This window comes from Primulina tabacum, chromosome 15 (genome assembly GCF_025594145.1).
Source record: "Primulina tabacum isolate GXHZ01 chromosome 15, ASM2559414v2, whole genome shotgun sequence".
Taxonomy (NCBI): Eukaryota; Viridiplantae; Streptophyta; class Magnoliopsida; order Lamiales; family Gesneriaceae; genus Primulina; species Primulina tabacum.
The window spans coordinates 33,536,023-33,561,397 of NC_134564.1; the positions used below are offsets into that span (position 1 = coordinate 33,536,023).

General features: G+C 33.3%; 5 protein-coding genes across 5 annotated transcripts; 4 read left to right on the forward strand and 1 right to left on the reverse strand.

Annotated features, from left to right (window-relative positions):
• The first annotated feature begins 948 nt into the window (after positions 1 to 948).
• On the forward strand, positions 949 to 2,478 carry LOC142526822 (S-adenosylmethionine decarboxylase proenzyme 4-like). The gene has a single exon (XM_075631437.1). It carries the CDS (start codon positions 1,133 to 1,135, stop codon positions 2,165 to 2,167), a length of 1,035 nt encoding a protein of 344 aa, XP_075487552.1. The 5' UTR covers positions 949 to 1,132; the 3' UTR covers positions 2,168 to 2,478.
• A 2,324-nt stretch (positions 2,479 to 4,802) lies between these two features.
• On the forward strand, positions 4,803 to 5,958 carry LOC142526827 (peptide methionine sulfoxide reductase B5-like). The gene is made up of 3 exons (XM_075631444.1): positions 4,803 to 4,990; positions 5,367 to 5,523; positions 5,605 to 5,958. The coding sequence occupies exons 1-3, from the start codon at positions 4,893 to 4,895 to the stop codon at positions 5,704 to 5,706; spliced, it is 357 nt and encodes a 118-aa protein (XP_075487559.1). The 5' UTR covers positions 4,803 to 4,892; the 3' UTR covers positions 5,707 to 5,958.
• A 1,631-nt stretch (positions 5,959 to 7,589) lies between these two features.
• Positions 7,590 to 8,584, reverse strand: LOC142526993 (protein DMP2-like). The gene has a single exon (XM_075631698.1). It carries the CDS (start codon positions 8,440 to 8,442, stop codon positions 7,855 to 7,857), a length of 588 nt encoding a protein of 195 aa, XP_075487813.1. The 5' UTR covers positions 8,443 to 8,584; the 3' UTR covers positions 7,590 to 7,854.
• Positions 8,585 to 16,041: 7,457 nt separating this feature from the next.
• Positions 16,042 to 19,496, forward strand: LOC142528016 (receptor-like cytosolic serine/threonine-protein kinase RBK2). The gene is made up of 9 exons (XM_075633045.1): positions 16,042 to 16,248; positions 16,837 to 16,946; positions 17,124 to 17,513; positions 17,615 to 17,866; positions 17,950 to 18,103; positions 18,235 to 18,314; positions 18,430 to 18,530; positions 18,636 to 18,785; positions 18,886 to 19,496. Exons 1-9 carry the CDS (start codon positions 16,214 to 16,216, stop codon positions 18,997 to 18,999), a joined length of 1,386 nt encoding a protein of 461 aa, XP_075489160.1. The 5' UTR covers positions 16,042 to 16,213; the 3' UTR covers positions 19,000 to 19,496.
• Positions 19,497 to 21,791: 2,295 nt separating this feature from the next.
• Positions 21,792 to 25,357, forward strand: LOC142528017 (putative prolyl 4-hydroxylase 4). The gene is made up of 7 exons (XM_075633046.1): positions 21,792 to 22,072; positions 22,210 to 22,267; positions 22,375 to 22,479; positions 23,750 to 23,807; positions 24,192 to 24,367; positions 24,723 to 24,792; positions 24,899 to 25,357. Exons 1-7 carry the CDS (start codon positions 21,936 to 21,938, stop codon positions 25,186 to 25,188), a joined length of 894 nt encoding a protein of 297 aa, XP_075489161.1. The 5' UTR covers positions 21,792 to 21,935; the 3' UTR covers positions 25,189 to 25,357.
• Positions 25,358 to 25,375: the final 18 nt, after the last annotated feature.

Here is a 25,375-nt window from a genome sequence, read left to right on the forward strand (position 1 = left end):
TTCATGGTTTCCTTCATGATCTAGAACAAATATAAAATGTGTTGTAAATTTGCGAGCCTACTCGATGACACCCCATATATACAAGGAAATCAGCCTGCCTCCTCTTAGGAACTCTAATAATTGTTGTCATGAACTGAAGCATCTAACTTTATAATTATGTCTCTATACTTATGTATATATATATATATATATATATATATATACACACATATATAGAGTTTTGATGTGTTGCTCATCCATCGTTCTTAACTCTATACACACCAATGATGTGACATTAATCATCTATTGGATATATCATTTGAATATGACTGATCACATCTAACAGATGATTATCACTTCATTCGTGTAAACGGTAGTTGCACAATATACAAAACTATATATATGATAGATATGTCGACATAAAGTCGTTTTGGTATTTTTATGTCGATTGCGATTACGAATTAGTGTACAATCTAGATCTCCATTGAAGGTGTTTGATATTCAAGTTTTGAATCATCACTTGTTAGAAATCTTTCGGGAATAAATTGAATTAAACAAGATCAAATGTACCACACTACGAAGATGGTGCCAATAGTGGCACACCTTTTAGCAAAAGGAAATGATGTCAAGCTTTGAAATATAACAGGATACGCATTAATCCGTCTAATCTTGTCACATTAACTAATTAAATACATGTGTAGGATCAAAAATTAATTCTTTATCCACAAAAATCAATATATCCATATATTTTTTTCTTGAATTTTGAGAAGAAGAAAGAACAAGAAATGCGCATGGCCATGAATTAAGATTCATGTTGTTGTCTTCAAAAAGATCTCACAGAACACAAAAATAACCATCATCTTGCACTCATTTTGCCTGCAATCCTTCTTTTTTGTTGCCCTCAGGCCTCAACCCGCATGCCCCCCAACCCCCACCTTACCCCACTCCCATCTTTCTTCTTCTCCACCTATATATACTCACGTACTCCTGTACCTTGTAAAACACCTCAACTTGACTCACACATCAAACACACAGCACGCAAAGTACTGAGCTATAATATCCATTTCACCTTATCTTCGTCCTTTTGTTCTATATTTATCAGATTTGTAGTTTTCTTGAACTTCAAAAATCTTGGGTTTGATTTATTTTGTTAATGGCGATTTCCGGGTTCGAGGGATTCGAGAAGAGGCTGGAGTTACGTTTCTCCGGCGGTGATCTGGCTGCTGAGAAAGGTCTCCGGCTGTTGGATTTTTTGTCAGTGGAGAAAGTATTGCATGCGGTGCAGTGCACCGTGGTGTCAGCTGTGGGGAACAAATATTTCGACTCTTACGTTTTATCAGAATCGAGCCTCTTTGTTTACCCGACAAAAATCATCATCAAAACTTGTGGGACAACCCAATTACTCAAATCTGTCCGTCCATTGGTGGATCATGCTTTGACTATGGGACTGATCTTGTGCTGGTGCAGATACACCCGCGGCAGCTTCATTTTCCCGGATGCCCAACCCTACCCCCACACAAGTTTTAAGGATGAAGTTGTGTTCTTGGAAGAGAATTTGCCTAAGAATCTTTCATGCAGAAAGGCCTCTGTGATGAACTCGAAATCTTCTCACAAGTGGCATGTTTTTACTGGTTGTGATAAAGGGCATATTTTTGCTATGGAGGACGTGCATACAGACGATCTGTACACTGTTGAGATCTGCATGACTGGGCTGGACCGAATTCTGGCTAAGAATTTTTTCCGGCGCGTCGGAGATGGAAAAAACGGCGACTCCGCCGGAAAAGAGATGACAGAGGTGACCGGGATTAGGGGCATTAATAGGAAGGCCCTTATTTGTGATTACGCTTTTGATCCTTGTGGATATTCAATGAACGGAATTGATGGGAACCGGTACTCGACCGTTCACGTGACACCGGAGGACGATTTTAGTTACGCCAGTTTTGAGTGTGTTGGCTCGGTTTACGATGACCGGGATGAGTTTTTCGAGGTATTGAAGAAGGCCGTGAAGGTATTCCGGCCGACAGAGTTATCGGTGTCAACGACTTGCGCCACCGGCGGGCACCAGCTGTGGAGGGGCGTGGCGAAGGCCATGGAGCCTCTTGGTATGAGACTCCGGAGCCGTGTTGCCAACGAATTTCCGACTGCTGGAACTGTCGTTTTTCAAACATTTTCGGCTCGCAAAATGTAGTATGCGGTCCCGGCCTCTCGTGTTGGTGTTGATCACGCTAGTGCAAAGAAGTTGAAAAGATTAAAAAGGGACAACTTGGGAACTTTTTAGGATTTAGGTGGAATTCTTTTTTCTTTTCATTTTCTTTGTTAGGAAAATAGTTTGGTCTATCAATATTAATTGATCATGCATGCCGATTGATGTCATTGCATTGGATGATAAAATGATCAAATTAAAATGTGGGGTTGACTTTTTTGTAATAAAAAAAATGGAAGAAATTTTTAAATATGAAAATTATGAGGCTGACGTGGAAAATATTATTGGAGATGGTGCTAGTAGATAATAATATTGCACCCCACTTAAAGTTGGCACGCCTACAAATTTTTGATATTGCACACTGTAACTTCAATTCGTCAGTGGGGACATCTCTATCGCAAATTTCTAATGATTTTCCTTTGGTATCAGTTAAATGTACAAAATAATTCGATTAATTAATCGAGAGTTATATATATGAAATTAGACGTACAATTTTTTCGAATTTGAGTTAAGGTCAAACTCACAATCTTAACATATTATCAAAGTCAAAACTCATCGTTATGTGTCGAACTATCATATTGACCAACCGATGATGTTTTGTAAAATTTATTCTTGAGTTTTTCATTTCTAGGTACGAATGATGTATTAAATGTCGCACGTTGGCTGGATTAAAGGTTTAATTTGTATATATGAAGTTCAATAATCTTTATCACCCGAGCTAGCTTTTCGGTTGAATCAAGTCCAAATATCAATCTAAACAGTATCCAAATTATTCATGTAAAACGTATAATGATCAACTTATCTCACGCATCAATCATCCTATTTCTAATAAATTTGTCCACTTTTTTTTTTTTTTTTTGGTGATAGGGAACCGGGGCAGCCAATAAAAATAAACTTTCCTAAAAAAATGAATAAATTTTATTTTTGAAGAGGCTGGAGACTTGTAAACCTGTATTTAAAGAGAAGGGGGGACAACGTCAGCAAGCGTGCTTAAAACAATATAAAACATAAAAATCTTTGGCAGATTAGTTTTGCTGATTAAAATGGCTCCCACGTGCCACTGTCTATATATGCATGAACCTTATTATTTTGTACTAATATTACTAATATATTACTGTGCATGCATGCATGCATGCATGATGCGTTGGCCAAGTTTGTTTAAACTTGTAATAATATTAATAATTTAATTATTCAAATTTCAAATATCAAAACCTTAACCAAGAAAACAATACATGAACAAGTACGATTTTAAATTACTTATATTTTAACAAGTCAGATCGTAAGATGCATTGAAAAATTAATTAAAAAGGATTTTATGAACTAATTAAATAATCTTATATTCTTACGTAGTTTATTCGTTGTATTTTTCCGAATCCTATCTCCATTTTTTTATATATACATTAAAATTACTCAATACAATAAAATGGGGGGCATTAAAATATTACCGGTCTAAAATTGAAATTTAAAATTAGTGAAATTTGAATATTTTCACATTTAAAGGGTAAAAACTATCATTTTGCACCTATAATATTCTATTTATTTATTTCTATATTATTTTCCAATTTCTAAGCATGCATCTAACTAGCTAGGCTAACAATATGATAAAATGTATTTTGATTACTAATTGAAATAATAACCAAATATTTGGGCCAATTATTACCATTGCAACTTTGTTTATCTGGCACATTTATATTATTGTTTGTTTAAAAAAATATAATGGCCCTTGAATATTAAATTAATTGTTTAAAAGCAGATTCGATGAAAAGCCGAACTTAAATTAAGCATGGGCCGTCTAGCTCATGAAGCTGATTTTCCACTATCCATACATTTTTAACATGAACTTCGATTCCTCAAATTTTGCTAATATTGATTTTACATTTAACCAATTCATTGATGAAAAAATATATAATACGGTGAGGAAAATTTATAATTTACAATCGTATAAATTATTTCAAAATACGAAGTCTTTGATTTTTTTTAATTATGTGAGAATCCGGAGATTTTTCGTTATCACGTGAGATCGAAAGCAAGTTTTTCCGGTAATGGTGTATGCTAATGCACCAAAGCATATAAAGTGGTCACAAAAAATTATGTAAGATTGTTTCATGAATCTTTTTTTATTGTTAAAACTTATGTGAGACGGTTTCACGGGTCGTATTTTATGAGACAAATATCTTATTTGGGTCATCCATGAAAAAATATTATTTTTTATGCTAAAAGTATTATTTTTTATTATGAATATCGGTAGGATTGACCCGTCTTACAGATAAAAATTCGTGAGACCGTCTCATAAGATACCTACTCTTTTTTTAGATAGATATGTAACTCGATCTATGAAAAATATTACTTTTTTTTGTTCAAAGTGTCAATATTCACTGCAAGAACATATTTTTTGTTAATTAAGTTATGAATAAATATTGTTAATATATATAGATTCGAGTTAAAATATTATTTTTATTATAAACATGAACATGATTCATTTATTTTACAAATTCATGAGTTTGTTATACAGGAGACCTATATAAAATCCCGGATTGGACATTGGGTTTTATTTATGTACCAAAAGGGTTAAAGAAAATAAAACATTTAAAAAAACGGAACTTATCCGATAACCCGTCCACATTCATTTTCCGAGTCTCCACTCCCCTAGTTGGGGGATTCAGGGTTCCCCACCATTAAAAGAAAAAAGAAATTAAAAAACAAAGCAGGAATGGCAGAAAGTTCTCCTACAGCCGAGAAATCGGAGGATGAGTGGCGGGCGGTTCTCTCTCCTGAGCAGTTTCACATCCTCCGAGAGAAAGGCACTGAGTCAGTACACTCGAAACTTTCTCTTCCTTTTTTAATTTACTCGTAGTTTGAGGGAAACCCCTTTTCCATGTTCAATGTGTCGATCAGTTGTTAAGGCTTTTTTTTAAATCATTGAAATTTGAAATTGTACTTAGAATCTTGCGTCCTAATGAGCTGATTTGGGCGATTGAACGAATCTTGCGTCCTGATGAACTGATTTAGGCAACGTTCAATCGCCCCTGGAATTATATATAATAAAAAAAAGCACAGCAATCTTCCCTCAAATTTATAGTTTCTCCATGGAATCGAGTCTAAATTTCTGTTGGCCGCTGGATCACGTGCGATTTTTTTTTTTTTTAAAATCTAACTTAAGCGATAAGATTGTAATGTTGCACAGACCTCGTGGGACGGGGCATTACGACAAGTTCTACGAAGTAGGTGTTTACAACTGTGCGGGCTGTGGAACGCCCCTCTATAAATCCACAGCCAAGTTCGACTCTGGGTGTGGCTGGCCTGCATTCTACGAGGGTTTCCCTGGAGCCATCAACCGATCCGTGAGTGCTCAGTTTTCGACTCTGTTTCTTACCATTTCCATCGATCCTAGTTCATTATGTTTTCCATCTTGGTGTTTTCAGCCGGACCCTGATGGCAGGAGGACGGAGATAACATGCGCAGCGTGCGATGGGCACTTGGGGCATGTGTTCAAATGGGAAGGATTGAAGGTGCCTACGGATTAGAGGCACTGTGTTAACAGTGTCTCTATCGAGTTTTCTCCAGCTCCATAGCGTCGATGTAGAATGGAAGGAACTTTGTATCAAACTAATAATAATATCGTGGTTTTGAATTCATTCAGTAACGAGCAACTGAGCAAGGGCTTCAGTAGGTGTATGAACTTGGACGCATAAGTCATAACTATGTTATCATATCCGATGCTTGTCTGTCTAAACACCGAAAATTTGAAAAAGGAATGTTTCTTCATCTTTCCGTTACCATCAGCCATTTTTTCTTCTCTCGTTGCATGCCTACAGAGCTTGAACTTCTGTTCAAGATTATTATAAACCAATGGTCAACAGAAATCTGCGCCCTTGTCCTAAAAAAAAATATCAGACATACCTGCTAAATTTAAAGGGAAAAAAAATCGATACCCTTCTGGCAGGACTTCCAGTTCCTGTTGATTTTCAAACTCATGCGACCCATTCACGGCCCAGCTATAAATATGTAATCTAATATATGTATACCAATCACGGCCCAGCTACAAATACATGATGTAATATATATCTATACTTCTATACTATATTATTAAAGGTGAGACTCTTAGAGTAACTATCATAAAGGACATCAAAATATTTAATTTCATAAATACATTTCTTGTTCTACTAAAAACCTCGTCAAATTATTACATAGTTTACATAGAAAAAAATCTAAACAAAACATCATTTTAAATCGAACAACTCTTCTAAATTAAAATAATTTCGCTTTAATTGATTAGTATTATTTGATCAAATTAAAAATAATAATAACACATGCAACGTATGTGCATCTTTTACTAGTATATATAAGAAAAAGATCGTAAAATTAAGTAATTAACAAATTTTCAAAATGCTTAAAAAAAATTAAAAAAAATAGGAGCTATGTGGTAGACGAGAAGCTAGGCAGTGTATCAATTATTTGTGAACATACGATTCCCCTCCGTTTGAACAAAAAGTGATCCCTAGAAGATGATATGATGGTTATTAATATTCTTAGAATGCCGATCCCACAATTAAAAAGAAAATATATATATATTTCGTATACGATAAAATGACGATAATTTATTCAGCGAGAAGGGAAAGGGAGCACGAAACCCATCGTTTAGTATTTGATAGTGTAAATAAATCAAATCAAATCAAATCAAATCAAATCAAATCAAATCATATAGATTTGAGCCCGAAAATTCAACTATATTTGGCTTTATTTTCGTTCGTTTAAAATTTGAATTTAAGATTGATTCATTTGACTCCATCTCAATAATCGAGTTCTAATTAACAAAAAGTTAGAACCTTGTGCTCAAGCTTGTAATAATAATTAAACATTTTTTAAATTATTTTTCGTAATTAATTGTGTTTATCATTGAATATTGATTTGTATATTTCAACACTGATTTTTTTTTTACATTTCAACATTGATGTTTTTTAATTTTGTCTTTGATTTTAAATTAAATTAAGCTATAAGCTAACTCAATGCGAAGACAAAAATAAATGAGTTTAGATATCTCCTAATTTGGCGTTTGTCGTTTTCGTGTTTTTTTAAAAAAGAAAAAAGAAAAAAGAAAATCGGTGTTTTTCTAAGATTTGTCTTTAATTTGTAGCATTCAAGTTAAATCTGCTAATTTGCCAAAATTCATATTATGAATAATTATTTGGGTTAAATGATTTTATTTATAGTAAATCTTTAAATTAATGAAGAAATTCCCATTACGTGTTTTTTCATGAATTCAGTACAACCTCCGAAACCTTTAATTTTACATACATAGATTTACACAAAACTCACGTATATACAAGACGGTTTTTCAGTTCAAACTCACATATAAGACGGTTTTTCAGTTCAATTTTGTGAGATCAGATCTCCAACTCGTCCACACTCATAGAAAATATTATTTTTATATCAAAAGAATTATCTTTCATTACAAATATGAATAAGATCGACCAATCTCGCAAATTTAAATCGTTGAGACGATATGATCATCATACATTGAACGAAAACCTACCCTTACGCTTTCCTGTCTTATTTCTCCTTTATCCTATGAACATAAAGAATGAGAAAATAAATCTCTCAACCACTTATTCAATACCAATATTAAACAAATTACACACATTAATTCCACTATATCAAATTCATGATGCTCTTTAAGCTGAAGTGCTTGCAGACGGAGTTGAACTCGGGCTTGAAGGGTATCCTATTCCATTGCGTTTGTTTGGGAACAAAACAAACAAACACCCCGAAAACGCCCCGATAACTGTTGGCAGCACCATCAACATCGCCTTCTGCGTAGACTCGAACGATGGATAGAAGCATTCAACAGAGTTAGGGTCCAAAAGGGCCACTGCTGCAAACACTATCAGCGAGAAAAAGGCGTGAACAAAGTCTCCAAACCGGAGTTTGTACGATGACAAGTCTTGTGGGGCGGAAGAATAAGCAGGCCAGAGCCCGGTCCTTGTTGCAATCCCACAGTGTATCACTCCTTCGCTATCGGTGTAGCTATCTGTGAACGACGCGAAAAAACAAGCAAAGCCACAGCTTGCTATCAAGATGCTTGACAAGTACTTGTTGTTGGTGTGGCAATTGCCATTGTTTGTTAGGACAGGGTTGAGGAATTGGAACACGAAGACGGTGGCGGTAGGGAGGAGCTTGATGAGGTTGCCGAAACCGGTTAGGGTTACTTGTGTGATGTTTGTTGAACTTTTCGGTGATATGTTGCTTGAGTTCGCTGACATTTTTTAGTTGATTTTGTGTTTATTTTCGAAATGTGTGATGTTTTATGTGTTGGTTTTTATTTTGGTATGAAATCGGATTTTGGGCATATTTATAGAGTTGAGAAAGGGAGAGGGGTTGCTTCCAAGTAAAAGGAAAAAATTTAGCCAGGGCGAGAATTCAAATTTGGGTTTTGCTTGTACTCTTCGAAAGATGGGTACTCCATGCTTTAAGATTTTTGGGAATTCAATTTTCAAGTTAATTAGTGCACGTGCGATTAAGTTAATTTATGGATTAATTGCATACACTATTCATCTGAAATCACGAGAATGTTAAAACCTCGTGTGAAAAAATTGATCTATTAACTCCATACGTTTCAATCTTGATCGCATACATCCTCATATTTTTTTCAAATTATGTGCACATACCCCTTGTCCGTACGTGTTTTAAGAGATATGTATGCTTAAAATTTGAAAACAAAGAGAGTTAACAGTCGTATAAGACTTTTAACAATATCGTAAACAATCAACTCTTAATTTATATATAAAAAATTGTATGCAAGTGTATATGAATGATGTGTTAAATTTAACAACGTATCGGATAAATTTGGTTGGAAAATATTGTTGTCGTGTTACAATTGTGAGTTTTATTAATTAAAACAGTCAAACTTTGGCAGGATAATTCAAGATTGAAAAGACAATCAACTTTTATAACCATCTTTTATGTTAATTAATGGAAAGTTTTCATTGATCTATTTAAAATATGTATGGACATGCATGCATATTGAACAAAAAGAAACTCACAAATGCTATGTTTTTCGAAAAGGCTTGTGAATTTATTATGCTTATCAACATTACGATAATGATCAAACATTTTTTTAATCAATTTTCAAGTCAATTAATGAAAGGCTGCTTCAATAAATTTATTTATATTATAATATGTGTGAAAATGCATGCATTATATTGAACAAGAGAAGAAATGTTATTAAATGTTCGCGTGTTACGATGGTTAATTCATCCATTCAAAGAGGGAAGTAGAAGATATGGTCGTCCATTCATATATATATATATATATATATATATATATATATACTAGCAGCATCCCTTTGTGTAAAAGTTTTCTGAATTTTTGTTTTTGGTTTCGTCAATTTTGTAATTAATTTGTCGATATGGGAAGGTTTATAATTAAGGATAATAAAACATGGGTAATTTGACAATTATCAGAGTTGTCAAGGCTAAAATATGATAATTATAAAAAATTTGCCATACCAAACTTGTCGGACTAATGGGGTCACCATTAATTTAGAATAGATATGCGATCACTTTGGAAATTTCAAGTGTTCAAATACTATGAAATTATTTATAAATATAATAAAGATGGCATGGTCTCATTTGATTACTCGAAGGCTGCGTTTTGTGGTGTTCTTTGCCTAAATAAACGTTGTCATCGACCAAGATCCGTACAAGATACTCCTTTTACTTTGGAGGTTTTTTATTTTTTTTCTAAAAAAGGTAAATAGAAAGCTAAATCAGTTAAATCTAGCAGTCATATTACGTAATGCTTGGACATTCTTGACTCTTTCCTATGTTTATATATTTAGAGATTAAAAATAATTATTTTGTTTTAGAGTAGGCCTCTTGTGAGACGGTCTCACGAATATTTAAATGTGAGACAATTCAACCATACCGATATTCACAATAAAAAGTAATACTCTTAGAATAAAAAATAATATTTTTTATGGATGACCCAAATAAGAGATCTGCCTAAAAAAAACGATATGTGAGACCGTCTCACACAAGTTTTTGCCTTTGTGTTAATAGACTTGTTACGTTGTGAACTCAAGAAAGTATCATTTCAAAAGATTTGTCTGATGAGTCATATATCTTCATGATTTATAAATTATATTCATTAGTTTTAATATTCGATTTAGGATATTTATAACATTGTCGACCCATTGAGAAGACAACATCCGTTGTTTTCTATTCTAGACAACTTTCACTCATCTTTTGATATTCTAAACGGTTTTCACTCGTGATATTTGTAATATTGGCGATCTCTTGAGAAGCTGACATCTGTTGTGACATATACTAGACGAATTTCTCTCAATTTTCGGTATTTTAAAGGTTTTTACTCACCTTTTGGTATTCAACTCATTCATTTTAGATACATCTGATCTGATTATAACATTTTCAAGATCGCATCTTTCTCTACGTCGACTATCAACGAGAGTGACAATGTTAGGTTATAAACTCAAGTTTATAAAATATTATTTATTAGATTTAGTATTTGATGTGGTCGATTACTTGCTATTTTAAAATTCTTATATGAAAAATAAAAAAAATCTCTAATTCGGATTTCACATAAAATTAATCTTATATGATAATATGTACACGAAACTGGTTACTAACACGGATACTTATTCTGATATGAAGTGAAATTCAAATCAACATCAATAATATATATTAGTAAACTGTTTTAAATTTATGGATTTCATTTTTTTATGAAATTTAAAATTATAAATTTGACTCAATCCTAGTATATCCACAAAGATTATCCCTCTTCCATTCTTTTCTTCACCAAGTTTGCATCGCAAATCGACGAATATGACATTGCCCATGGGATCCCAATTTCTACACTACGTAGACACGGGAAAAATTTTGCAAACTACTTTGCGAGTTGATCCAATTTCGTTTCTCTGAGAATAGACACAGAAGATCTTTTGAAATTTAGGACACACTAATGGTCTTGTAAATATAGGCCGCAAAAGTTGGTCTAGGCCAATTGTGCACCAATTTTTGCACAAATGCATGTTTTTTTTTTCCCCATAGGAGATCTAGTCTGTTACGATATATCGATATCTAATTTGGCCCAGAACTTCGCAAGTTAATTAACAAGAAACTGAATTGTAAAATTTTATATAAATGCATATCAATTAACTACAAATAAATAGGATGCCAAGTTTTGGCTTCATGGTTTCAAGATTGATCATATACATAGAAATCAAGATTCACCACCCTGGATCCCTCGATTTTAATCAAATCTTCTGCAACTTCAAATTTATGTTCTACACCTCCTCATGCAGATGAGTGAATGAATAACAAAATACAACACAGTTTGACAGCAAAATTAAGGGAGGACTTTTGCAAAGTGCCAAAAGGAGTAAACAGGGATGCAGCCTCCTCGACCACAAGATTAATGTAAACCAGATGGAAGATTCTATGCTAGGTGCTTTACCCTATGTAGCATCCAACGTTAATTGATATGGACCTACACAATGAATGGTTAAGATCCAACTTCAACATGCATGCAGGCTATAAAATCTCATTTATTAAGGCCTATAACAAACCTAGTGCTCATGGAAAACAATCTCCTAACCCTTTTAAGACTTGGGGTTCCCAGGCATTTGAGAACTTTTAAAGTGAATTGTCATGTTGAGACAAGAAAGCAAGCCATAGCCAGAGTTTCTGCGATAAGCCATAGCCTTAGTTCCACCATGGGAGCGGAGCTTAGCTTATGGTTGCCGTAAATCCAACCCAAAAACAAAATTAACCATCCAAAACAAAATAGAGAAAACAAGAGCCAATTTTTTATAAATATCATTTCATAATGCCAATAGATACAGAATCTCTTATTACTTCATTGATGATACAAATTACAATTTCTCGTACACACATCATCAACAGACTGTACCTACAAAGCTAAAACAATTATCAAACCAAATTTCTAAAGCAAATGTGAAAAGGGCAAGTGCCTGTTCTGCCAATTAGTAGCAAACTCATAGCTGATACCACTTCTTAAGCCAGAAGTCTTTCCTTGATTTCGAATCAAAGAAGCATCTACAATAAAGATTTTCCCTCTTCTTTGTTTGATAATCATTCCACTGCTTCACGATCAGAAGACCCCACCCCACCCCCACCCCAACCCCCACCTAAACCACAATATCCCATTTTAAATAGCTACTGCGAGAGAAACATAATCTAAATCTAGAAAACAGCTGCAGCACCCCACAACCACACACACCCAGGCAAAAGAAAATGTAGTAACCACAATAATTTTAACCATCTGTGATGAAATTGCTTCATAGTTTGCTCATATTTCCAGATTTAGTAAACCCTCAATCCGTTTTGGAAAAATATATATACGGATATGGTTCGAGATATCAAAGAAATCAGAGCCCGTGAAGCGAATTCCCGAGCTTTTTCACATCGGATGCATAATCAATCGAGGCGAAGCATACGCCTGAGACCCCTTGTAGCAGAATCATCAAACGATTTGATCTCACCACGTACTAGTTGCTTCATAAAAAACGAAGGCACGGGAACAGATCTAGGAGAAGGTGATGAGTGAACAGCCGGACCGGAATACTCGTCTGCCAAATCATGCACGTTGATCTGCTTCGGTAGCATCAACGGTGAGACCGGTTCGATCAGATGGGGCTCACAAACTGCCAGATCCTCAACCGGTTTCTGATTCGGAGAAGTGGATTCAGAGTCTCATCCCTTGGTCTTAAAGGTGAGCGAGTTCAACGATTCGCGTCTTCTCAATAGAGTCCCCTTGTGAAATTTTTTCTGATCCGACTTGGGAGAATCCTTCCCGTTAACGGAGTTTCCCTTCCGATTCACGGTGAGATTCGTCAAACTCCCGTCCCCGACCAAATTCGGCCGGCGATGAAACGGCACGGGTGGAACCCGATTCACCGTCAATAGATCCTGCGGCCGCATAACCTCCGTTCCCATTTGGCACACGATAAACAAGATTAACGAAATATACCACACAACCCGTGAAAAAATTCCCGATACACGAGAAAAATTAATGTCAATCTGTAAGTCTACCCTTTCTTGAAAGAACAACAGAAATCCAAAATTTACCCTGATTTATTTATTTTTCTCTCAAATAAATAAAATAAAGGGATATATTCAACTCAGGAGATTTATTGATTTTTAATGATTTATTCATTCAAGATTTTTGCATAATCTATAGAAGTCTGGTGGTATTCAAAATAGACTTTCATGTAATTTTAAAAAGTTAAATGATATTCAACATTGACTTTTAAAAACTCTATAAAAGTTTAGAGGTATTCAAATTTTCAAAAGACGTTTAATAACTTCATGAAATTCATTAACATACAAACATTAAAGCCTAATGTACAACTATAAATTATTAAAAATTTTATTTGGTTCAACCCAAAGATTTGGATGGATTTTTAAAACTTCTAACTCATACACAAGCTATTTATTTTCTCTCTCTGTCACTTCACCTCACATCTCTTCTTATCTTCTCTCCTCTCATATATCTCTATCAATCTATTAAATTTTCTAAGTGTATTTCTATATTTTCATATTTTCTTATCAAATTTTTCATTTTTTGGCTGATTTTTCATTTAATAATTTTTATTTTAATATCATAAGAAATTTTGAATTCAGATTTGAATTTGTGATTTTTAATTTATGATTTTTACAAATTAATATAATATTCAATAATAATAAAAGATGATCCAAAAAATTCCGCTTAATTCTTAATAATTGAATAGCCTCGCAACAACCATGATTTTTTAAATTATTTTTAGTAGTTTCAATTAATGTGTAAGCTATGATATTTTTATACAAAATTATATCCAAATAATGATCACATGTATATTATCAATTCAAAAACAATGTTACAGATTAATCAATTGATGTATTTTAAAAATTTACAAACATGCATACAAACACACATATATACATATGTAAGGATTAAATGATTTAACTTTTAAATAAGTAAATTTACTTATTAATATAAATATCGAAAAAATATTTCAAACTGAATATGTTATATATGTCAACTAATTATTAGTTCATAATATGTTATAATTAAGTATAAAATTTATAAAATTCTATAAAAAAAAATTCACAAAAGCCTATAACAATCTTGCAAAAAAATCTACATGAATCCAAATAAATCTGTTTATAAATATGTGAGATTTTGTATAAGTCAATTAAAATCTATCAAATCTATAAAAGTCTATAATTCGAAAAAGTCATTAAAAATCATCAAAAGTCTGAATTGAATACACCCCACGAAATATGAACAAGGTATGGGGAGGGATTCGCTATAAATACGAGAAGCTTCCACCGAGCTTCTCTCCTCCCCGCGCGTTAAGAACATTTTCCATTACTCGACTAATATTTACCTATACAAATTAAATCTTTGTAATATTTTTTTGACAAAAATTTATGTGAGACGGTCTCACGGGTCGTATTTTGTGAGGCGGATCTCTTATTTGGGTCATCCATGAAAAATATTATTTTTTATGCTAAGAGTATTACTTTTTATTGTGAATTTCGGTATGGTTGACATGTCTTGTAGATAAAAATTCGTGAGATTATCTCACAAAAAACACATATTTTTTGTAATTTCACTTGCTCAGTCAAACAAATTAAATCTTTGTAATCTTTTTTTTTTGTAATTTCTCTTGCTCAGTCAAACAATTTAAATATTCTATTGCTTGCAAATACTGATGCTAAAACTAAAGATTCTATTTATTAATTAATACTCCAATTTATAAAATTAGGTAAATCTCTAACATTTAATTTTTATATATAAAAAACGACTCTATATTAATTATTCAAATATAGTTAAGATATCAATACTCATTTGGGAAGATATGATGTGTTTTTTATTTTGTGGATTTTGAATATCACATATAAATTTTAATGTATATGTAATATTTGTATTTGTGGATAAAGGTGTTAACAATTCCATTTCACAGTCGCTTGAAATTCGGAGGCCTGAAATTAATGGAAAGCAATTTAGAAGGACTTAATTTGGCGAGTAGGTCTCTTGTAAGACAATCTCATGAATCTTTATCTGTGAGACGGGTCAACCCTACCGATATTCACAATAAAAAATAGTACTTTTTCATGGATGACCTCAATAAGAGATCCGTCTTACAAAATACGATCCGTAAAACCATCTCACACAAGTTTTTGCTTAATTTAGCATGGGACTAGAATGACAAGTTTATCAAAGTTTCATTAAAAAAAAGATATAAATAAATAAATAATGTATGAAATATATTCAACAGATTTCATTCTAAAATGTTACATAATACAGACTTGTAAAGAGAACATTATGCCAAAGATATATTGTTTTTTATGATTACATATATATTTAACAAGTGATGATGAAATATTAAATTTATTCTATAATTATATAAAATATCATAATAATCATTGAAAATAAAAAAAAATCATATTAATCTTCATCATTGATATCAACAACTACTCATTCTTACATTCAACTAATTTAATTATATACAAGATGACTTAATATATGATATATATCATATAATTCTTTTTATATATCAGATTTTCAATATCATTAAATTATATATATTCATCGTATCTCAGTGGAAGGTGCCATCACATTTCTATCACATATCAAAACTCGAGCTAAATAGCTTGCTATGGTTATTACTCAAATATCTTTACATTTTGATAAAATTCAATAATCAAAGTATAGGGTAAATTTTTATAATTAAAATTTGGTATATTCCGTGTGCATATTGTGTTCGTGACCAGCATGTCACACCCTGTCCATAGTTTTTTGCCTGTATACCGTGTCAGCATCGTGTCTTGGATATCCCTTCGGTAAATTTAACATGGGAGAATCCGAAATTTCAGCAGGAAGATCTTCCATATAATGTGGACAATGGATGCCCACCACTATTCCATTTCACATTGATTATCTCTCTCTCTCACACATTCTGAATCAGAATTTTGCAGAGCTGAGCATTGGTTCCTGAGCCCAGGAACCATGGAAAACACCCATGACACCTTCACCCCTCCACGGTTATTATACTTCATCAATATCGTTTCTTTTTTGCTTATATTCTGTCAATGGTAGATGTTTTTAACTATATTCCTACGAAAAGTACCATGTTTTTCATTTCTGTTCTTTTTGGTCGGCAAATTTGGGATTCATTTGTTTTGATTGTTTCAAGTGCATGATTTCAAGACTATGTCATAGAGAACAATGTAGTGAAAGCAATGGGCAATATCAACGTAACTTGTAAATGTTAGCTTGCTATTGATTATTATTAAACCGGCCACGGGGAAGTTTGTATTGGTAGGGTGAAATGAACATCTTGCATATGTATAAAAAGAGATGATTAAAGTTTGGAGTTTTTCCTTTTTGATTTTCCATCTCTGGGTTGGCCATGCTCACCAGTGACCTCCTAACCAACAGGAGGTGGAAAAAATGTATTTTCTGTCGAACAAAAAATTTTGGATTTTTTGGAATGATTATTTCCAAGAACATACTGCATTGTATCCTGGTCCAAGTATTGAATTGAATTGGCATGAAGTGGGTATTTTGGGGTAAAATTGTTCCCCTTTGGAGGAGTAGTACATATAATCTAACAGGTTCTGAAATGACAGTGAAAGCGAGAATGCGTGCAATATTGCTGTTGAAAGTTCTGAAGGAGAACTTTTGGTGTTTGGACAGACATTGCTTGTTCCTGCTTCCTCCATTTCACTCTCTGATAATGGTAATAATCTCAAATCTTATAGTAATGTTTCTCTTATTTTGTAGTTAACTACAGGATGAATCAGCTAAGTAAAAAAATCATAAATTTTGTGTAATTTATGATTTTTATCGAATCTTCTTTTACAAGGTAAATGGTAATTTAAATCCACTAAAACTGCAATCATGAATTGTGACTCAGATTTGAAAGATGTAAGTGTGGAGGAAGTACTAGTAGAAGAATGCTTCCTTAGAGAAGAAAATGGGGAGGTGGCAAAGCCAGAAACGGTTAGTAATTCTGTGACAAGAACATTAGAACTAGAGCCTAAAACAGATGGGAACTCCGATTCGCAGTGGAAAGGGTTCATTCGGAAACTAAAAAAGGGGCCAACGATGAATTGGCATTCCTTCCATCCTAGCATACTTAACCTTCCTTCGATCAAGAAACTCTCGAGAAGACGAACAAGGAACACACAAAGCTTGCCAGCATTGCCTACCCATATAGAAGTAGACTTGTACTATTGCTTCGAAACTTCTTGGAAAAGTTTCTCTCTTTTAGATCTTGAAGAAGCAACCGATAATTTTAGCCATGGTATGTGGTTGGATAGATCCTCGGTGTGAATGGATAAACTGCAAATTAAATTAATGTCAAGAAAATGTAAAGAATATGAGTTTTATTAATTATTTGGATAGATAACCTGATTGGGGAGGGAGGCTATTCTGAAGTTTACAGGGGACACCTGAAAGATGGGCAACTAGTAGCCGTAAAAAGGTTGATTCGGGGAACTCAGGAGGAAATGACAGCAGACTACCTATCCGAGCTCGGTATTCTAATACACGTTAATCATCCAAACATTGCGAATGTTATTGGATACGGTGTCGAAGGAGGGATGCACCTTGTTCTTCCTTTGTCTCCACATGGGAATTTAGCATCTTCCCTGAATGGTTCGTCCCTCGTCCTGTGACAAGAAACGAGCTTTAGATGTTCAAGAATCTCATAATAGTTTCGTTTTGCATGGTTTGTTCAGGCAAAAGTGGCAAACTGGCATGGAATGTGAGATACAATATTGCTCTGGGAATTGCATCTGGGCTTTCATATCTTCACGAGGGGTGTCAACGAAGAATTATCCACAGAGATATCAAGTCTGCAAATATTTGCTTACTGAAGATTTTGAACCTCAGGTAGCGAACGATATCTGCAAAATTCTTGTGCAGCAATCCCTTATCTTGATGTGAATTTGATGTAAAAGAGTTGACGTTAATTTTTGGCAGTTATCCACTTTAAAACTTTGATATTTCATTCTTTACTATAGATTTCTGATTTTGGGCTTTCAAAGTGGCTGCCTGATAACTGGACTCACATTACTGTTTCACAATTTGAAGGAACGTTTGGGTAGGTGACTGCATTACATAAGCCAGAAATTGTTGAAACTTTTGTAATCATATCGTCATAATACTTCAACCTTTCTCTTATCAGCTATCTCCCTCCTTTTTCATGCATGGAATAGTTGATGAAAAGACTGATGTTTACGCTTATGGAGTGTTATTGTTAGAGCTCATTAGTGGTCAACCAGCTCTAGACGAATCACACAATAGTCTTGTGATGTGGGTATGGTTGCTTCTAGACAACAATCATTCTCTTACATAAAAATCTGGATAATATAATTTTTCTTTCAACCAAGAGATGCACTCTAATCTGATTGAAACTTTACAGGCCAAACCTCTGCTGAACAGAAAAAGTATAGTGGACCTAGTGGATCCATCACTCAATGGCGTCTATGACTATGACCAAGTCAGTCGAATGAGTACGGTTGCCTCCTTATGTATTCATCATAATTCTTCAGAAAGGCCTCAAATGAGCCAGGCAAGTTGTTTACTTAGCTAGCTCTTTGAGAGACACTTAAGAGTGAAGAAAGCAAATACAATAAACTATTTAGTGTGAATGATTCCTGAACGGGATGCAGGTTGTGAGTATGTTAAAATGTGGTGAAGGCATAATGCAAAGCAAGAAGAAGTTCCAAAAACGGCCTGCACTCAAGAGGACATACCCCTTGGAGCTAATTTCGGAAGAAGAATGAAACCCTGACAAATTTTGAAGCCAAGAGAGCCATTTTGCCTACGGTGTACATAGATTCGTTCTGACAAAATTCTTATGAATTTTACCTAGAATACTCTAGTATTTCGTGATGGGGTAGTTCATCAAATGAAGAGATAGAGTAGAAGTGAATTGTATGCAATTACTTGTGAATACTCTATGATTGAGTTCAATTAGTTTGTAGGAAGTAGACGTAAAGGGAACAAACATAGGTTCCACTTTTACAACTTTTATGGCTAATATTTTCCATCTGTACTTGCTTAAAAAATACTTCACTTTTATTTATAGAATCTGTAGGGGAACTACCCCCATGTCCTCTTTCCCATGCACTCTTGTTTATATATCTTCCATGATTTAGAAGTCTGATATGCACCTCACCGTTGCAACTTTCTGTAAGTTGCTTTCCAAATCCTCAGCAAATTTTTTGAACTAAAGTGTGTTGTGCCCCACCAAATTCTACCAGTTGAGTAAGTATTTTTGAAAACTAACGGGTTTCAAGTTGTCAGCCAACCTATATTCCCATATATTCATTCTAGAAATTGAAGGGATGAATCGGCTTGAACATGGCTGGCAATATTTTCAGTAGTTAATGTACTTACACTTTCTTCTGATAAGATTTTTTGGTCCCAGTCTAAGATGTTATCATGCATCATCTTAAACCTTCAACCACCATATTAATTAGTCAGTCACATTCATTGGTACAAATCATGTTTATCACATTAATAAAGGCATTTTGTTCTAGTATCATCTTCTCGGGGAGTATATTTTGAATTAGCCCCTTAGGACCATCTCCAATCCATAAATCTATTTTGGTGCAGTTTTTGCATCAAATATAACATTCATATCCAACTCATTTACTTCAAATTTTACCATAGAATATTCTTTTTGTTTACTATTTATTTATAAATTTAACAACATAATTATAATTAATGTTAATATTAGTATTATAATTATAATTTTATTAATAGTTAAATTTATTTATTTGATTCTTATATATGTTAACTCTAATATTTATAATACGAATTAATACAAATGCTTCATTATTAAAATTGACATAATTTTAATACAGATAATTGATTTTTAGAATTTAATATGAATTCAAATTCAAACATCTGAATAACTATATTCCTCCCACAATTTTTAATATGAATCAAAACAACTTAATATGAATCCAAATATCTAATTATTAAAATAAATATTATACTATTATTTTATAATATTTACAATTTTTAATATAGTTATTTATAATAAATACACATTAAAAAAATTTAAAAAAAATGACCCATGGCGCAGGGGAAGAGGGGTTGCGCTATTTTGGTGAAATAGCGGGGCCCCATTGGAGCATTGAATGCTGCGCCAGTGTTGGAGTTGCTCTCACAGTTCGTAATGACAGATCAAGTTCAGATTCAAACAAATATTTTCCACAAAAGTGAAATTTGGGAAAAATGATTAATTTTTTTTTCATATCCCACTGATTTTGCTTCTGTAAACTGCATCGATGGTGAGGGAATCCTTTGGAAATTTGATGATCAATCCATGTAAAGTCAGAACCATCTCGTGGAAGCCCAGGTACATATATTTTTTTGCAAATTATTCAATGATTGTGAATTTGTGACGAAGTCTCGGTTTTAAAATCCAATTATAACAAATCTCTCGTCCAACAAAAAAATATTGTTTCAATATTTTGTTTCCTTGACGAGCTCTAAAGGTAATAACCTCACACAATTAAATCTGACAAACAAATTTATATCTATATATATAGATATGAAAGTGTGATATATGAGGAAGGATTTTCTAATTGTGAGATATCAAATCCATCCTTCAAATGCTTATTTCTTTCAATAATATAAGAGTAGGTCTCTTGTGAGATTGTGTCACGAATCTTTATATGTGAGACGGGTAACCCTACTGATATTCACAATAAGAAGTAATACTCTTAGCATAAAAAATAATATTTTTTCATGGATGATCCAAATAAAGATCCGTCTAACAAGATACGACCCGTGAGATCATCTCACACAAGTTTTTGCCATAATATAATGTCAACAGTGAGATTTCACACTTGTTTACTCAATTGGCAAATTGAATTTTATTAATTGTTAAAAGTGCAATCATAAGATTAAAGTGAAAAAAAAATGAAAAGATACGAAATTTAGCAAATATATTTTTTGGAAGTTAATTTGACTGCACACATAACATATATAACAAAAAAATTACTTTAAATTTATTTTATAAATATTTAACAATTTCAAATATATAATAAAAAAATTAAAGTAACTTACAGAATACTCTTAACAAAAAAATTACTTTAAATTTATTTTATAAATATTTAACAATATCACTATAGCTTATAATTTATGTCAAATAGACTCTTTTTTTAAAAACATTTATTACACTTTTTTTTTCATGTCAAATGAATAATCTTATCAATTGATAAATATTTCAAAAGAAGTTTGATACATTCTTCTTATTAAGTGAATTATACAAGTGGATCTCATATGCCACAGTATTAATTATCTATACTTACGAGGGTCGACTCAGTTTATATTTACAATAAAATATAATATTTTTAATGTGTCAGATTTATGTCGAAAATCGGTTTCATAATATAGAATGATTTTATATATGTATTTTTAACTCACAATTTTTTTATTTTATTATATTTATTTGATATTTACGTAATTCATGTACTTTATGCTAGTCAAATAAAATGATATATAAATATAAAATGGAGCTTTCATATTTTAGGGTGGCAAAATGAGAGTTTAATGTATCACTGTGCAAGTACTGGAGCTTCCCCTAAATCCAAATTCTCATCAAACGACGTCAATTTAACTCCTCTCAGTCGTGTGTGTTGTTAAATGATCTGCCTAAGTCGCAATCTCAGAAAATTTCAGATTCGATCAAATATTTCCATAAATGAAAGTTGGCCAAATGATCAAATTTTCTCAAATTGCACTAATTTTCATTCTTACTATCGCAGCGATCGCGCGGGAGTCCTCCGGACATTCGATAATTAATCCATCTAAAGTCAAACCGTTATCATGGAAGCCCAGGTACTGAATGCAGGAACCATGTTGGTCTGTTTATCCATACCCTTCAATTTGTTTTACAATTTTTAAGGTTCTTTTGACAGCTATTGGCGATCGATTAATTGTTTTTTGATTACGGTACGGTTGTAATTATGTTTTAGAGCATTTGTGTATGAAGGTTTTCTAACGGATGAGGAATGCAATCATTTGATCTCGCTGGTGAGTTTAGAATTGATTAAAGAGGTCGATCTTTTTTTTTTCTTCGCCTTTTTAGGTTTTAATTAATTGTTTGTTTTGTGCTTTGTGGGATTTCGTAATTAAATTAGGCAAAAAACGGGTTGAAGAGGTCAGCTGTGGCGGACAGTGAGTCTGGCACGAGTAAGCTTAGCGAAGTACGGACTAGCTCTGGAATGTTTATTCCGAAGGAAAAGGTTTGGTTTTTCTTTCTTCTCCTTTTTATCATCTGATTTTGCTTTGATATGCATTGGTGTTCAGAAACCAAACCAAACTTTAAATCAAACCGAACCGCATGGTTTATTTTGGTTTTCAAGACATCACGATTTGGATTGGTTTTAAAATCTACCTAATCGTAAAAATTGGTTTGGATAAATATTTGCAATTTAAACCAACAACGTTGATATAAAAAGTAATGTAATAAAATTTGTTAACTTATTGTAATTTTTGTTAGATACAATGTAATTTTATTAGATTTTTAGTGTTGATTACTTTATTAGGGAGCTTTGAAATACAAATGCAACGAGAATTTATTTATCATATATTTTAGTCCTTACCATAACTCTAGAAGACTAGGTTTTTCATAAGTTACAAAATCATAAACATTTTAGTTCACTGACAAATAAAATATTCTCTTAATTTCTGTCAAATGTCAATCACCATTTTTTTCAAATTACAATATTTCATGCACTAATTCACAGTGAGAACTCAAAACTTAAACTTAGTCATCCAAATCAGACTAAACTGAAATATCGGGTTGGTTTGATTATAAAAATTTCATGTTTGGTTTGAAATTTTGTAAAACCAATAAAATGTGGTTTGGTTCGAGTTTTTATTTAAAATCGAACCAATCAGCAGTTGAACAACCCTAGATTTGATGATTCTTTTATGTGTTTTTTTTATTATTGTTTTGCTCAAAGGCCGTTATATCAAAGTTTCAACCTTTTTCCAGTCAAATTTTCAGTTTATTAAAACCAAGTAAAGCAATCCCAGTTGAACTCAAGTTGCACGTCAGTATATCTCACCACAAAATTAATCTCTCTTTTTTGAGCTGATTAAGATAACGAAAATTGTAAAATGTGAATTGTGCATGATTCTTTAGGTAACAGTACTGCAAGTTATTTGTGTCGGTGTCCATAACTTGCTTAACTTTTTCAACAGTTGATGGTACGGTTGGTTAGCCCTTTGGTGCAAAGGTGAAAAAGTTATAGCTTGAGTTATTGTTTTTTGGTGGCTTTTGTTTGTTATTTTAAATGATATTCAGTTGTGATTCTTTACTGACGTGTGACGTTTCGCAATGACTTGTATAAAATTTATTGGAGGGACAAACACCACACAAAGAATAATCACTTTAAATCTTGTAAATGAACCATGGAGTCATGCTCTTAGTTATTGTTTAATTTGCTGTTTGGCTTTTGAGACATAACTCGTCACACACCTAATTCTTTTTCTCCTCGTCTTGTGTAGGATCCTATCGTTGCTGGCATAGAAGAGAAGATATCCACGTGGACATTTTTACCAAAAGGTGTTCCATGTTGCAGAAAATTTGAGCTCTGAAAAAATCATTTACTTCTTTATATTGGGGCATATCACCATTTGATCATGAGTGTCAGTTTTTTATTACCTTTGCAGCATGAAACATCTATCAATGTGACATTCTTAGGAATGTCTTTTTGAGTTTTTTGATTGCATTGGAACTCACAAATTTGCGGGAAGTAAATCCAGATAGCGCTGGCCTGTGAATGTGACCTAATATTTATGTTGTCAATGATATTTTAATGACCCTTCCGTAACATTTTACAGTATTGGAACACATTTCTAGTCTTGATTGTTGCAGGCATGGAGTCTGGAGACAAGTAGTTTTTGAATTTACTGAATTGAAGTCCTGCTTTCTGTTTTGGTTTGATAGAGAATGGAGAAGATATTCAAGTATTACGTTATGAGCCTGGGCAGAAATATGAACCTCATTATGATTATTTTACGGACAAGGTCAACATTGCTCGTGGTGGGCACCGGATAGCTACTGTGCTAATGTATCTTACGGACGTCGAGAAAGGGGGTGAAACTGTTTTTCCCTCTGCAGAGGTTTGTCCAGAACTTTTTTTTTGTTAGGATTTTTGTAGATGCTTCAGAAGCGGTGATTTATTCATAAACTCAAGATACTAGCCAATGTTTATATACCTCAGAAGAACAAGGGTTCTAACTTGTTATATGGTAGAATTTTCATGCATCTAACTTGTTTATTGTGTATTCTTGTGGTTCATTTTGTGGAGAGACAATGCCTATTTTGAATAGAGAAGTGTATTCCTTAAATTTTCATGGTATGTACCTGAAAGTTCTGTCAAGGCCTGATGAATCACTGTCAAATTCCATTATGTTTTCTCCCCATCCGCTGCATTTTCTGTGATATGTTTTTAAATATCTCATTCACATGAAGCAGGAATCAACTCGTCGCAGAGCTGTTTCAGCTGATAACGATTTTTCTGAGTGTGGAAGACAAGGTCCTGCTGGTGAGACAATAAATTGATCCTTATAATTATATGTGATTGAAGAGGTTATCGTGATCAGCAACTGTATTTTAATTTTCTTTTCGTTTTGTCCAATAAAATTTTACAGTGAAACCACGCAAAGGAGACGCACTTCTATTTTTCAGTCTTCACCCAGATGCAATTCCAGACCCTGCTAGCCTTCATGCTGGCTGTCCGGTAGACCAGGGTGAGAAATGGTCTGCGACAAAGTGGATTCATGTGGATTCTTTCGACAAGATTGTCGGTGGGAACTGCACAGATTCAGATGCAAATTGCGAAAGATGGGCTTCCCTCGGGGAATGCAACAAGAATCCAGAATATATGGTCGGATCATCAGATCTTCCTGGATATTGCCGGAAGAGTTGCAAAGTGTGTTAAAGTTGTGCCTTCCACTCAAAACACTTTCATCGGCAATTCACCTGTTTACGTTGGTTTTACTTGCTGAACTCTTGCGTAATTAATAGTATTTTTTATAATTACCAGAAAAAACCGTCTGTTTTCATACTCTTTACTTCACGCTGTCTAAAAAGATTTGTTCTGTGCTCGACTTATGTGACCTGAAAAC